This window comes from Nicotiana tomentosiformis, chromosome 2, assembly GCF_000390325.3.
Source record: "Nicotiana tomentosiformis chromosome 2, ASM39032v3, whole genome shotgun sequence".
Taxonomy (NCBI): domain Eukaryota; kingdom Viridiplantae; phylum Streptophyta; class Magnoliopsida; order Solanales; family Solanaceae; genus Nicotiana; species Nicotiana tomentosiformis.
This window is the reverse complement of record NC_090813.1, coordinates 20,679,429-20,694,503: the sequence shown is the minus strand read 5'-3', so window position 1 is coordinate 20,694,503 and position 15,075 is coordinate 20,679,429. Positions and strand designations below refer to the sequence as shown.

Below are 15,075 nucleotides of genomic sequence, written 5' to 3'. Positions count from 1 at the left end.
CAGTTAGCCCTTTCATTTGAGATTTATTGGAGGAATTTTTATAAAGCACTTTAAATTAGAACATAGTAATTACAGTTTGTCTAACTATCATTCGTAGTTACTATTCAATTGTTACTAACTTGTATTATTTGTATTCAAACGCGCAACGAATACAGCATGTGTCAACTATATTCGTTATTCGCACAACAAATACAACATGTATCAACTGTAACCAAGCCGAAATACAAGGGTGTATACAAAGGACACAATTGTATCGCCTGTATACAGGGGTGTATACAAATGATACAACATGTATTGACTATATTCGTATCGCACAACGAATACAACTTAGGCAAAATACAGAAATACATAAATTTAAAATGCACTTATTGAGAGTCGAACTCAAGACCTCTGCTAAGTAAGTGGGCGCACTAACCAACTATGGTTTGCCTAATTACCATTCGTAGTTACTTTTCAATTGTTACTAACTTGTATCACAACGAATACAATCTGTATCAATTGTATTCGTTCGTACAATTGTCTTCATTCGCACAACAAATACATGTATCAACTGTAACCAAGCCGAAATACAAGGGTGTATACAAATGATACAATTGTATTGACTATATATGGGGGTATATATAAATGATACTCCCTCCGTTTTAATTTATGTGAATTCATTTGATTGGGCACGGAGTTTAAGAAAAGAGAGAAGACTTTTAAACTTGTGGTGTAAAATGAGGCACATATATTTTGTGTTGCTATAAATCATTGCATAAAGGTAAATTATTTCCAAATAAGGAAAGAGGTCATTCTTTTTGGCACAGACTAAAAAGGAAATAGGTTCACATAAATTGAAACGGAGGGAGTACAACTTAAGCCAAATACAGAAATACAGAAAAATAAAATGCTCTTATTGAGAGTCGAACTCAAGACCTCTGCTAAGTGGGCGCTCTAACCAACTAAGGTACAAGAGCTTGGGCCAAATACAGAAAAATAAAATGCTCTTATTGAGAGTCGAACTCATAACCTCTACTAAGTAAGCAGTCACTCTAACCAACTAAGTTACAAGAGCTTGTTGCTTTTTTATTTCAATTCAAAACAATTAATCTCTTATTTCATGAATTTGCTATAAAAAAAACAAAATAGTTGTGAATGGTAAATTTGCTGAAAGTATAACTATGAATGATAAATACAATGTAAATACTTGATGTGTCACGTAATTTTCCCTTTTATATTTGATCTAAAAAGTTGTATACAATGGACTTTTGTGGGTTAATAGTCCGTCCCCTCCTTCCCTCCCTCCCCATATATATATATATATATATATATATATATATATATATATATATATATATACCCAAAAAAGACAATTAGAAAAAAAATGGTTAGTTATTATCTAACAAAAATAAATTTCACCAAGCATCGCGAAAATGATTAAATTCAGTTAAAAAACCACCATTTCCACCTGAAACTATTGAAAGGAATTGAACAGAACACAGCTAAGATCATAGTTTGGTCATAAAGTTCTATACGCCTATTCCCGGCAGAGCACAAAAAAATGAGGTAAAGAGATGCCCACAAAGAAAACAAAATATATAAAGATGATTAAAAAGAGGGAAAAAATTCATAAGCTTAAAGAAATGGAAGAAATCAAGGTGAAAGCACTGTTACAATTGATCTTGCCTGAAATTCAGGAGGAAAAAGTCAAATAAGTGAAAAATCTTCAAACATAACCCCTTCTTGACAATCAAGCAGGACTGCAATCACATTAGAAGCTACTCTTGGCAGCATTGCTCTTATCATATTAAACATCATACCTAGAGCTCCAGAAATGGCCTCCAATAACGAGGGGAGAATCTTCTTTTTCCTTGCGTTTTCTCTCCGGCAGCCCAGAAGAAAGCAGCATAAAGAATAGCTGCTCTGACCTTCATGAAGTAAGGATAGACCTCTGATGTCGAAAATGATACTCTTTATCTGTTTTCAGTAGTGTCCCCATAAGTATATTGGAGACTTACAATCCTTGTTTTCTCACAAGGTTAACAATGAGTTTGTTCAAGTTGGAGATTTCATCATCTCTGTGGTTTAATTCTTTCTTTAGCCTCTCAATCTCCGTCACGTGAGTTTCACACTGATTACAACCTGCACCAGCCTCCTTGAGCTCCGTACATTGGTCTTCTATTCTCGGTTTCTTTGGCTCTCTCACGGTCTCTTCATCTACAGATGACCTCTTCATTGGGTTAACCTCTATATCTAAGTTATTGGTGGCCATCTTACAAACACACAAAACCCCTGATATACCGGAATCAAGATGAAATGAAACGAGCTTTTGTGGCCGTCCCACAGAATCCTAACAAAGATAGATTAACAAATGTTATGACACGCAGGTTGAATAAAAGCATATGCCTCTCTCATGTACACACTTGGTCTTCCCGTTGGACGATGAAAGCCCTTTTGTACAAAGAAATCCTGAAAGAATACCAACCTTATCTTGGTTGCCTTCAAGCTTTTCAAATGCCTCATTTGCCTCTTGCTGATTTTTGAAATTGACGAAGGCAGAATACTTGTCTGCTTGCCCTTTTTTATTAGCCTGCTAGCAGATCATAAACGGACAAATTAAATACAATAAAGTAAAGTTCCAACTCAAGTGATGAACCGTGCAAATTGTTACTCAAACATCTTTTGTGTGCAAGCATCTCGATTACTATTGCTGTTACAAAAGAGAGCAATGGTTCTCTTAAATTCAGAAGCACATAAAATGTGGGAAACTTCAAATTGCTTGAGAATTTCACCCCCCTGGAATTTGGGGGGGGGGGGGGTAGGGATGGGATAACAAGAAGTTCAAACAGCAGGCAATCTAGACTACAATATTGGGTGATAAGAGCAATTACCACTGCTAGTCCCTGGAGAAGGGGTTCTAAAAGCTAAGGATTACAAATTTCAGAAAGGAAAAAAAAAAGGAGAGAGAGTGCAGGAGCAAGTACTCAAAGTTTTTGAACAATTAAATGGATAAATTTAATTAAAACTTGTGTACTAGGAAAAGTTAGAAAGTGGGAGGGAAGTGGAACCTGTAATGCCAGCTGCAGAATGAACTATGAAGTAGCTTATGTAGAGTCTAGATTTGTAAAAAAAACATGTAACTAGCTAATTTCAACTACAGATTCTTTGGTAGCATTAGAAATAAAAACAGTTTTGGTTTTGGTTTTATAATAGTAAAAACATAATCTGTTGGACTTGCCTTTAATAACGCTGATAACGATCCATATAACATGGATTTGTTTACAAGCACGTATCTGGTGAGGGTAATTGTGAACATTTGGCATTGGCACGTGTAGCTTCTGGCAAATATTAGTGTTTTTTGAAGAATTAGCAAAGCACCTATACCCAATGTCACACCAGTTTGACACGAGTACATTAAGGCAATTGAAGGAACCATGTAACATGAGGAATGACTATAGCATAGACCGTTACAAAAATACGTAAACAAGCAAGAATGTGATTCTTCAACGACTGAATGTCGACATATGCTTTTATAAACTAATTAGCATAAAGTAGTGCAAACTGCATAAAGATGTCATTCATTATTTATATGACATGAGAGAGAAAAAAGCATGAGATTCTCCTAACCTTAACTTCTAAGGTAAAGTCTCCAGGAATAACTTTGTGTAACTCTTCGCTATGAACAGCCACTGGTATTCTGTGGACAAGTAGCTTTGCCACCTTGGGCTCTTGCACCTAAACTCAAAGGAGTAGATGACCATCTTATAATCAGGACACAAGAAAGAAAATGAAATTTAAAATAAAAGGCTTTATGATATTACCTCCTCACGAACTAACGGTATGATACAATCAACTCCACGTTCAATCTTGGCAAGAACAAGTTTCATTGCAGTACATGCATCATCCAGACAATTATGTGGAGAGTCCTTCTTTCGAAGTTCAAAACCTAACACAGACTATTTGGAAACTATTGTAAGTAAACAAAAGCATTCACCAAGCAAAGCTTGTGATGAATAGTTAAATACTTGTTAATCTTCAGCTTATAAAAGGAACCACAGCTGGAAAAAGAAGAACAGGGAGAAAACCACAAAAAGACTGCTAAATAAAAAGCAGCACAACTATTTTCCTAAACACAAAACGAATAGAGTTATTTGGAGTGTTCAGATAAAAGCATTTGAAAAAATGTCTGCACTTATAAATTCCCAAATAAAATAGGAATCCAAAGTGAGGGTTGATATGACCAACAATTCAACAGAGTGGACATATTGTAGCATGGGAAAGAAATACTAAAATTAAAAAAGCACAGCTTACCTTACACAAATTACTTAAAGAAGGTCTTCTATTAGAAGGCTGATCCCGATATTTGAAGACATAAGATGTGTCAATCACTCTTGCATGATCTATCTTCAAAGCTATTAAGAACAACATAACAGAGCTTTATCAAAAAAAAGAAAAAAAGCAAAGGACATAACTGAGAAAAAGCACAACATAATACTCTAAGGACAGGGAAAGAAAAGAGAAAAGGGAGTAGAAATAACATTAAAGCACGGGGATATTAAAAAGAGACATGTGATCATAAAAGTCATGTCATTTCCATTTACCAGTAGATGTGCACCAAAGATTTGAATGTCGATTAAAGACCATCACTTATGATGCAAGATGTAGCTTACCACGAAGGTCATTGTGTAAACTGTGGCCAATCAATATGGTTCCATGTGATAATAGCTTCTTCATGGACATCTGGGTCATAGCACACAAAAGTTCAGACAAAGAAATTTTAATGGCTACTGGACAACCTAAATAGAACAACCTTTTTTTGAGAAGGAACCTAAATTGAACAACTTATACCTGTACATCAGCCAATGAACAAGAAACTCCATCTAAATCTCCAGCGGTTATTCCAGTAATCTCAGTTCTGTAATCTGCAATTGGTTTGTTTGGATTCACAAATTCATTGAGTTTAACCTGCAATTTTCAGAACTTCAAATTAACTTATGGTGACATGAAAAAAAAGAGTGGAACTACATCAGAGATAAAGAGGCTAAGCGGGTGGCTCCATTTGCAATTGGTTATGTAAACAGTATGTTTATGCCACAGAAAGGTATAAGGCCCAAAAAATACCTCCAACTTATCATCCACAGCACAGATTCTGACTAAAGCTTCGGTTCCATCTTGGCAAAGAACCATTTCGCAATCAATTGCAATCATTGCCTTTTTTGATTTTACGAAATTAGACTTTTTAGTCCTTCTCGTGACTAACCAGTCCTGTTTCCATGGATGTACATTGTAGTAAGAGAAGTATACTTTTACGTCAGAACAGCCAATTATACAAATGTAGTGATTCCAGGGCCACAGAATATATTCATGGATTTGACTATAACCACTACGGTAAACAAGCTAAAAACTAAAATGCAACAAAAATATACTGCAGGAGATCATGATATGCAAGTAAAACCATGCATTTTTTTCTTAAAATAACTTCATTTCAAAACAAATAAGCTGAAGCTTGTGACCCAACAGACCTTATAAATTGTTACAGGAAACACATCAGTTAAGAAATTCTTTGAAGGAACTTCTTAAATAGAGGTAGAACTTCCTAAGTAAACATTTTTGACATAGTTTGCAGAGATAGAACTTCTTAAGTAGACAATAAGAAAAGAATACCAAAGCCAGTAAACGAACCTCCTCGTGTGATGGAAATGAGTAATCTGTCGGGTATTGAGGGTGCTCAAAAGTTAAACGAACCAGTCCCTGCACTGCCACAATATCAATTTATTAAGCACAGAAGTTGTTGAGATATAGTGATCATAAACCTTCATAAGAAGATGCCAACCAGCATCTTCCTGGAAAAAAAGTGGGGCGGGGGTATCAAAATTGGAGAGCATGCAACTATTTTGCTATCAATAATTCTGAATACTAGTTCCAATTTTTATTTTTCATTTTTTTTATCACCGTGCCCTGCTAGCTTGCGAGGGACTTGACTATAATCCACCGAGCAGCATGTCCTGCCCACAAGCACATGTTGTCAATGGTAATTCTACCCACCAAGGTTAGAGAAAATCACTCATCATAGCATGTGTTGTAGCTGGTATTCAAACCAGGGATCTCCAGGTTGTCATTCTCAAATATCAACTATATATATTAACAAGTTATAGCCGCAGTAAAATTCTAACAGAACAAGTTATAGCCACAGTTAAATCTAACAGAACAAGTTATAAGACCTATTAGCAGCGACTGGAGATGAATTAGCTACTCACAACCCACTTAAGTAGATTTTTCCCAACTATCTTGCAACAAAACCACCCTAATATCGCAGTTATGATTCGTAATAATATCTAAAAGCCAAAATATACTCTTCACCTGTTCCGCGGATTCACTATCCGGCGACTTTTTCTGAAGCTTCTCTACAGCATCTCGATTGGAATAACATTGAAACACCTTTTTAAAAAGCTGCACAAAAGGGACATTATTGCATTAGTAGTAGCAGCGTTATTTTACGCTAATTAACCAAATGAAAACAAGAGGTAATCGATATTAACCACCTTTATGTCATCCTCTTGGCTAAACGTCTTCAAAAACGCAAGCAGATCATCAACGGACCTCTTCGACGGGTCACTCAAGCTAACCCCTAACTTCTTGTCGTGTGATCTCAAAAAATCTTTCCAACCTCCGCTACTTCCTTTCATCTGTCGCTTTTGAGCTAACTTGACAATTTCGACTAGAACCTTTTAACAATTAAACATGATAAATTACATATCATCGTTTCTTCGGAAGCTAATTGTTAGTAATTATCTATTATACATAAACTTTGAATTTGCACTATTGGAAAGCCTAATTACTGTCTAGTTCTACAAAAAAAAATTGTAAAACCAGCTCAGAAATATGAACAGCATATATTTATAAATCGTTTAACCAGCTAATTGTACTTAACTCCTGCAAAAGTGGGAACATAAAAACTAATTTAAACGAGGGCATGTATTAAACAGGTTTATTTTGTGAGCATTTACAGTATAATCAAAAAAAATTGCAACTTTACACGGCTGAGAGATTCACCTCTTTCTTCGCTGATGAGGCAAACTTCGAATCCATTGGAAGGGCGGCTCTAGGGTAAGGCACGTGAAGTCCTTGACCTAGCCCCCAATATTTAAGGCCATAAACGTATGAAATAGTATTATTTTATTATATAATTTATATTTATAGTAATTATTAATAAACGATTTTAAATTTTAATATTTTTTAGACATGATAGAGGTAGGATTGAGTAAGTTAATTAGATAATTTTTTCTTTTATTAAATTAAATAATATATTCATCTTCTCGTTAATTTTTTTTTTCTTCCTCTATATATAGTCCTTCTTCATATTTCTCATAATAACTTTTAATTTCAATTCGAATTTTTTAAATTAACTATTCGTTTTGTCACATTTGATTGATGCATACATCACAAAGCAAGTTCTTTTGTATCTCTTTTTTTAACTAAGAAATTTCCGAGGCAAGTGTCGCAAGGTTCAAAACTCGATAAACAATGGGCTCGCTCCTTTACCATTTTCGCTTAATATCATTTTTTTTTTTTATATAGGGGAGAGAGTTACCATGACTTGCGCCTAACCCATACATCAAACATTGCACTTTTACTACTAGATCAAAGTCATGTAGGCTTTATTTTTGTATATCATTATTATATGAACTTTATGAAAGAAATTAAAACTTCTTTTAATATTCTTTAGTTTTAGACCACCGATTCCGTTGAGACTACTGTCACGTGAACATTCTGTTCAACCAACTTTATTCACATTTGATAACTGAATGATAAATTCACTAACGTTGATATTCTTTGTCATTATTATATGATCTTAATTGAGATTATAAAATTTGATTGAGAGCCTTAGGGGTAGACGGGTGGCTCAGGGGGGAGGCTAGTAAAGCCTAGATTTAGCCCCTCGAAATTTTGAGGCCCTAAAATTTTTTAATAGGCCACTAATTTTATTAATCCGTCATTTATCCACTGAGAATTACTGCAAATTGAACAAAGTTAAGATTTGAGAAGAAAATTTGATGAGAAAAAATGGAGCAGCTCTTCACCTGCAGGTGGGGGAATTAGGATAGGCCTTTAGGGTTTATGATTTTCATGGGGTTTACGATAGTCGAAGTCCTAAACCTGCTCAATATTTAAAAGGTAAACTTACTCTTTTGACACTTTGGACTATGACTTTTGTCCTTTTTACGATATTTGGTCTAATATGTTTGACTTTGTTGCAAAAGAGTAATTTTGATGTTAGTTTTCATGAACTATGGGATAGATACAACGCAATAGTGCTTGCATGGATCATGATATTCTTACTAGGCTTAATGACTCATATGAAAATGCTAATAACTAGACCACTACCTAATTTGAATCAAACTTGTGCTATGATCATCAATGTTGAAATTCAGAGGATCAATGAAAAGGGTGTGTATGGCTCTAATGATACTAATGAGGCTGCTGCAGTGTTGAGTAATATAAATTATAACAACAATGGAGGATTCAACAACAATGCATGCTCTACAAATACTAGATATACTGGAGGCTATAAGTCTAAGAACTCATTCAATAAGTCAACAATTTACGGTGAGTACTGCAAGTACAAAGAATACACCAAGGATAACTGCTTCAAGTTATATAGCTACCCTAGTGATTTCAAAAAAAGGAAAAGAGGAGGAACCTTCAATGTTCAAGCCAACAATGTAAGAAACTATGGAAGTCAGCCCTCAGAAACACAAAGCGACTCATTAGGAGGTTTTGGCCTCAGTTCTCCTACTCAATTTTTCACTCCAGAGCAATATCAGCAAATTCTGCAGATGCTGAATAAAGGGAAGGATGTTGAACTTGTAGCAAATTAAGCAGCTACAAGAACAGTAGGTAAAATACACATTTTTATGTCTACCTCGATGAATCATAACTAGATAACAGATACGAGAGCTTCTAACCACATGGTGCATACTCTAAATCTATTAGATTTTTATAAGGAACTATCATAGACATATAAGAATAAGGTACATCTACCTACTGGTGAAAAGGCAACTATTACACACGCTGGATCTATTCTTTTTTTAGAAATAAGAAAGTTCAGAACATATAACATATTCTAGAGTTCAAGTATAACCTACTCTCAGTCTCTAAGATTACAAAAGAGTTAAGGTATATGGTGGCATTCTTCCATGATTTTCGTGTATTTCAGGAACTCTTCAGTGGAAGGTCATGAGGATTGGTAAAGAAGAACTTAGTCTCTACATTCTCAAGGCTTAAGACAGACAATCTCCTAAGCAACACTTACCACCAACTATAAATACCATTGTTAGTAGTACAAATAAGTGTGCTAGTAAGCGTAGCACGCAATCCTTCAATAATTTTTCTTTGTGACATAAGAGGTTAGGACATGCCCCTCTAAAGGTGTTATAGAAACTGCATAGTTTATATGATTTGCATCTGGCTGATGATCACTATACTATGTGCATCATTGCAAAATAGTCAAGACTTCCTTTTGCTCTTAGCTCTTCATGTTCTACCTTTATCTTTGATCTTGTGCATGCAGATGCCTGGGGTCCATATAGGACACCTACTCATGATAGCAAGAGGCACTTCTTAACTTTGGTAGATGACTATTCAAAGTATATTTGGATATTTCTCCTTACCACTAAAGCTGATACTATTATAGTATTGAAATACTTTTTAGCAATGGTTACAAATCAGTTTGGGGTTACAGTTAATGTCTTAGAATAGATAATGAGACTGAATTTATGAATGACCAAGTGACTTCTTTATTGCAAATCTTGGAATTCTTCATCAAAGCTCATGTGTGTACACACCTTAACATAATAGAGCTATTGAGAGAAGACACAGATCAATTTTAGACATGGCTAGAGAACTCAGGTTCCAGGCCTTTATGCCATTGAGTTTTTGGGGTGAATGTATGTCCACAATAGTCTATATGATGAACAAGTTACCTACTATTTTACTTCATGTTAAGACTTCTTTTGAATCATTATTTCAGAAAGTCCCCCTATACAATATCTCAGAGTATTTGAAAGTTTGTGCTATGCCACCAAAGTGCAGAAGGTAGACAAATTTTGTCCAAGAGTAGTTCCAGTAGTTCACATGGGATACTCTTCTTCCCAAAAGGGCTATTTCCTCTATGACCTACATTCCAAGAGTTTCTTTGTGAGTAGGAATGTTGTGTTCAAGGAAGACATTTTTCCCTTTAAGAACATGAAGTCTGGGGTCTCCTATCTATTTCTTATCCTAGAGTTCACATAATCATCACCAGCAGACAAGGTTGATCAGCAGTCATCCTAAGGTTACATTCCTCCTACTACTCAGTCACCTTCTCCTAACTCTATTAGTGATGATCACTCAACACTTGTGCCTACTGAGGTCTCCAATGAACACTCATCATCTCCTGTAGAACTCAGGAGGTCTTCCATACCCTTTAAACCTCATGTGTGGCTCACTGATTATGTTGTACAACCTAAGAAATCTTCTTGTCAATATCATGTCGCACATTATATGTCTTATGACCAGCTTTCTCCTGCTTATCAAGCTTCTATAGTTGTTTACTCTACTATTGTTGAACCTAGTTCCTTCAGTAAGGCTAGTGTTGATCCTAAATGGGTGAAAGCCATGCAAGCTGAAATTTCAGCTTTGGAGGAGAATAATACCTGGTCCATAGTAGACATACCTCAAGGAAAGGTTCATATATGGTGTAAATGGATGTTTAAAGTCAAATATAGGTCCAATGGTGAGGTGAAAAGGTATAAGGCCAGATTGGTAGCCAAATGCTACAGTCAACAAGAAGGATTAGACTACACCGAAACTTTCTCATCAGTAGCCAAAATGGTTATTGTGAGAGCTATTGTTGCTCTAGTTGTTGCTTCTAGTTGGTATATTTTTCAGATGGATGTACATAATGCATTTCTTCAGGGTGACTTAGTGGAAGAGGTCTACATGAAAGTTCTAGATGTTTTTCAAGCGAGGGGAGGATCAAAAAGTGTGCAAATTGCACAAGTCTTTGTAAGGACTGAAGCAGGCACCCAGGCAATGGAATCTCAAACTAACTGAAGCACTTCTAGCTATGGAGTTTGTGCAAAGTCACTATGACTACTCTCTCTTTAATAAGAAGATAGGAACTGAACAGGTGCTTATTCTAGTATTTGTAGATGACTTGATAGTCACAAGTAGCAATCTACATCTTATCAAGCAGGTGAGAAAAGTGTTGCAAGAAAGATTCAAAATGAAGGATTTGGGAGAGCTGAAGTACTTTCTTGGCATTGAATTCTCAAGATCTCAGGAGGGTATCGTGATGTGCCAAAGAAAGTATGCCTTAGAACTGGTGTCTGAACTTGGTCTAGCAGGTGGAAAACCAGTTTTCACACCTCTTGAGTTTAATCATAAGCTCACATCTATTGAGTTTGATCAATAGTAAAGAATAATGTTTCTGAAGATATGCTACATGAAGATAAGGGGAGTTATCAGAGGTTAGTAGAAAGACTATTGTACCTAACTATGACAATGCTAGATATAGCCTTTGTAGTACATACACTTAGCTAATATATGCATGCGCCAAAGGTTTCTCACATGGATGTTGCAAGAAGAGTAGTAAGATACATCAAGTCCACACCTGGACTTAGACTTTTTATGCCTACTGGGAGCTGCAAAGATTTTGTAGCCTACTGTGACTCTAATTGGGGAGCATATGTGGAGTATAGAAGATTAGTTATTAGTTATGTGGTGAAGTTAGGTGGAGCTCTAATCTCCTGGAAATCTAAGAAGCAAGGGACAGTGTCCAGGAGCTCAGCTGAAGCAGAATTTAGAAGTATGGCAGCCATAGTAGCTGAAATTGTGTGGCTGGTTGGACTCTTCAAAGAATTATGAGTGGATATCAATTTACATGTTTCCTTACACTGTGACAGCAGAGCAACCATTCAAATTGCTGCACATCTAATCTTCCACGAGAAAACTACATATAGATATTGATTGTCATTTTGTAAGGGAAAAACTTGTGCAAGGATTAATTCAAACACAACATGTTAGAACAACAGAGCAAATTGCAGACTTATTGACTGTCACTGCCCAATTTCTCCTATAGGCCGTGATGGCGCCCAACGTCGGCGCTAGACAAGCCAACGGTGAACTAATCATGTGATTTTGCTTTTTAATAAGTTTCCAAATAATTAAATTCCATTAAATTAAAGAGTAGAAACTTTAATAAATAAAATGAAGGCAACTAAGTGGCAATCATAGTGATATAAATACTCTAAAACCATAAAGTCTACTAGTATGTGTGTCAAGACCTGGTATTACAAGTGTATGAGCAATTAGTAGAATATACAAAACTCTAACTACTGTCTGAAATAAAAATAGACAGAAAATAAGTGCAAAAGAGAGACTCTAGGTGCTGCAGAACGGCTTAGGAAGCAGCTCACCACTAGGCCTCAGGATAACGGGGGTGCGCACCGGTATGACTGCCAGATGCACCTGCCTCAGATCCTGCACGGTTAGTGCAGAAGTGTAGCATGAGTACATAAACAACATGTACCCAGTAAGTATCTAGTATAACCTTGAATAAGTAGTGACGAGGGGTCGACATCGACACTTACATTGGGCCAACAATAAAAAATACAGAAATTCTATAAGCATGGGTTATGTAAATAACAATAATAACTCAATAACAAGCAGGAAATAAATAATTCTTTCACTAATGGTAAATCCCAAGACAGTTTGTGTCATATATAATTTTTAACCTCTCAAGCCATAAAATAATATCAAATATAATTAAGCTCCGAGTATTATCACGCACGATTATGGCGAGGTCATACAACCCGATCCAGAATAATGTGTACACTGGCGAGGGTCGAGCGGCACGAACCATAGATGCATCAATTCTACTGCCAAGGTGTTCGGCTCCCTCCACAAGAAGAGAGGATACTTGATAAACATTCGGTTTAAATGCTATTACAAGGCTAATACACAAAGAATCACAATTCTTGTTAACGGTCAAGTATCTCTCCAAAACTCAAGTAAGCGGAAGTCGGTCTTTTATAATTCCTTTATCAAGTTCCAATATAATTTAGGCACTTTTAATTAACAAATAGGGTGCAGACATTACAAGTATCTTATGATTTGGGTCCTAAACTACCCGGACATAAGCGTAATTAGTAGCAACACACGAACTCTCGTCACCTCATGCATACGTAGCCCCCACAATTAGGAGCAAATAGTAATTTAAATCACCCATGAGGTAAATTCCCTCTTAGAAGGTTAGGCAAGAGACTTACATTGTCTCAAAGCTCGTTTCCGATCCACAAATATGCTATAAATCCTCAACTCGGTGCCAAACAACCCAAACCTAGTCAAATGTTGTATAAATTAATCAATACATGTTCAAAAGTTCATAATCTAACTATTAGAGAGATTACTCAACACCAATTGAAAGATTCGTAAAAATCATCTCCAGACCCACGTGCCCGGATTCCGAAAATTTTTGAAAATAATTGTTACCCATAACCTTACGAACTCAAATGTATAATTTTTATCCAATTCCATAATTATTTTTCGTGGTTAAATTCTATTTTTATCAAAACCTAGGTTTTTCATTTAAACCCAAAATTCTCACAATTTTATATGTTAAAATCTATTCATAATCTATGTATTTGACTTAAATTGGGTAGGAAATACTTACCTTCAATAGCTAGGTGGAAATCTCTCTCTAAAAAGCTCCAAAATCGCCCAAGAAGTGAAATAAAGGAACCAAAAATGGCCTAAGTCCCGCAATAAATGGACCTCACTGCCTAGCAACTTCCGCTTCTGCTGAGCAATTGCCGCATCTGCGGATATAGCCTCGCAGATGCGGACCATGCCCAGGTTTACCATTCCCGCCTATGCGGGCAACGTCTCGCATCTGGGAACCCGCTTCTGTGGCACGAGCAACGTACCAGCACACCAGCCCGCTTCTGCGACCTCTTCCTCGCATCTGGGCCTTCGCAGATGCGGCTCCTTTCTTCGCTTTTACAATCACTAGGCAGCCCATGCTAGGCCGCTTCTGCGGCCATTGGCTCGCTTATGCGAGCTTGCACCTGTGGCTAGTCTTCCGCAGGTGCGATTGCACCAGAAACTCGAATGCCTCAGCTATTCTTTCCAAGTCCAAATGAGTTCCGTGCCTCGTCTGAATGGCATCCGGGGTCCCCGGGGCCCCGCCCAAACATACCAACAAGTTCAAAATCATAAAACGAACTTGCTCGACTTCACTAAACATGAAAAACAACACCAAAACTAAAAATCACATTCCAAACCAAATCGAATCAACTTATGAAGTTCAAGTTCTATCAATTTGCTCCGAACGTGCCGAATCATACTTAAACTACTCGGAATGATACCAAATTTTGCGTGAAAGTCTTAAATCAGCTTAAAGAGCTATTTCCAGGCTCGGAATCCCAAACGGACCTTAATAACACTAAAACCTACTCCAAACCAGATTTAAAGAACTTTTAAATCTTCAATAAGCCAACTTTCAACTTTAGGAACCGAAACGCTCCTGGGTCATCCCAAACCGGATTCGGACACACGCCCAATTCCAAAATCATCATACGAATCTATTGGGATCATCAAATCCCGGTTCTGAGATCGTTTACTAGAATTGTTGACCCAAGTCAGACTTAACCCTTTAAAGCCAATATTAAGGAACTGAGTGTTCCGATTTCAACTAGAATTGTTCCAAACCCAAACTAACCATCCCCACAAGTCATAAAACAGTAAAAGCACATACGTGGAGTCCTATATATGGGAACGGGAATCTAGAAAGCAAAATGATCGGTCGGGTCGTTACATTATCCACCTCTTAAACAAACACTGGTCCTCGAACGGGTCTAGAATCGTACCTGGAGTACCGAATAAGTGTGGATATCTGCTCCGCATGTCCTTCTCGACCTCCCAAGTCGCCTCCTCGACTGGTTGGCCCCTCAACTAAACCTTTACAGTAGAAATCGTTTTGGACCTTAGCTGGCAAACCTGTCTGTCAACAATGACAACTGGCTCCTCCTCACAACCCAGGCTCTCATCTAGTTG

General features: G+C 36.7%; 3 protein-coding genes across 5 annotated transcripts; 2 read left to right on the top strand and 1 right to left on the bottom strand.

The window, feature by feature from the left end:
• Positions 1-1,554: 1,554 nt before the first annotated feature.
• On the bottom strand, positions 1,555-7,140 carry LOC104096906 (small RNA degrading nuclease 1-like). 3 transcript variants are annotated; one of them, XM_009603358.4, is made up of 12 exons: positions 7,033-7,140; positions 6,522-6,704; positions 6,340-6,429; positions 5,662-5,730; positions 5,101-5,244; positions 4,828-4,944; positions 4,650-4,719; positions 4,291-4,391; positions 3,801-3,935; positions 3,607-3,714; positions 2,465-2,572; positions 1,555-2,329 (listed from the first exon to the last, which is right to left on the bottom strand). In XM_009603358.4, exons 1-12 carry the CDS (start codon positions 7,066-7,068, stop codon positions 1,994-1,996), a joined length of 1,497 nt encoding a protein of 498 aa, XP_009601653.1. In that variant the 5' UTR covers positions 7,069-7,140; the 3' UTR covers positions 1,555-1,993. The 3 variants fall into 3 exon arrangements, with proteins under 3 accessions (XP_009601653.1, XP_009601654.1, XP_009601655.1); XM_009603359.4 differs by having other exon boundaries at positions 2,465-2,569; XM_009603360.4 differs by lacking the exon at positions 5,101-5,244.
• A 3,946-nt stretch (positions 7,141-11,086) lies between these two features.
• LOC138904455 (uncharacterized mitochondrial protein AtMg00810-like) lies at positions 11,087-11,434 on the top strand. The gene has a single exon (XM_070192954.1). The coding sequence runs from the start codon at positions 11,087-11,089 to the stop codon at positions 11,432-11,434; it is 348 nt and encodes a 115-aa protein (XP_070049055.1).
• A 131-nt stretch (positions 11,435-11,565) lies between these two features.
• On the top strand, positions 11,566-11,886 carry LOC138904454 (uncharacterized mitochondrial protein AtMg00810-like). The gene has a single exon (XM_070192953.1). It carries the CDS (start codon positions 11,566-11,568, stop codon positions 11,884-11,886), a length of 321 nt encoding a protein of 106 aa, XP_070049054.1.
• The last annotated feature ends 3,189 nt before the right edge of the window (positions 11,887-15,075 follow it).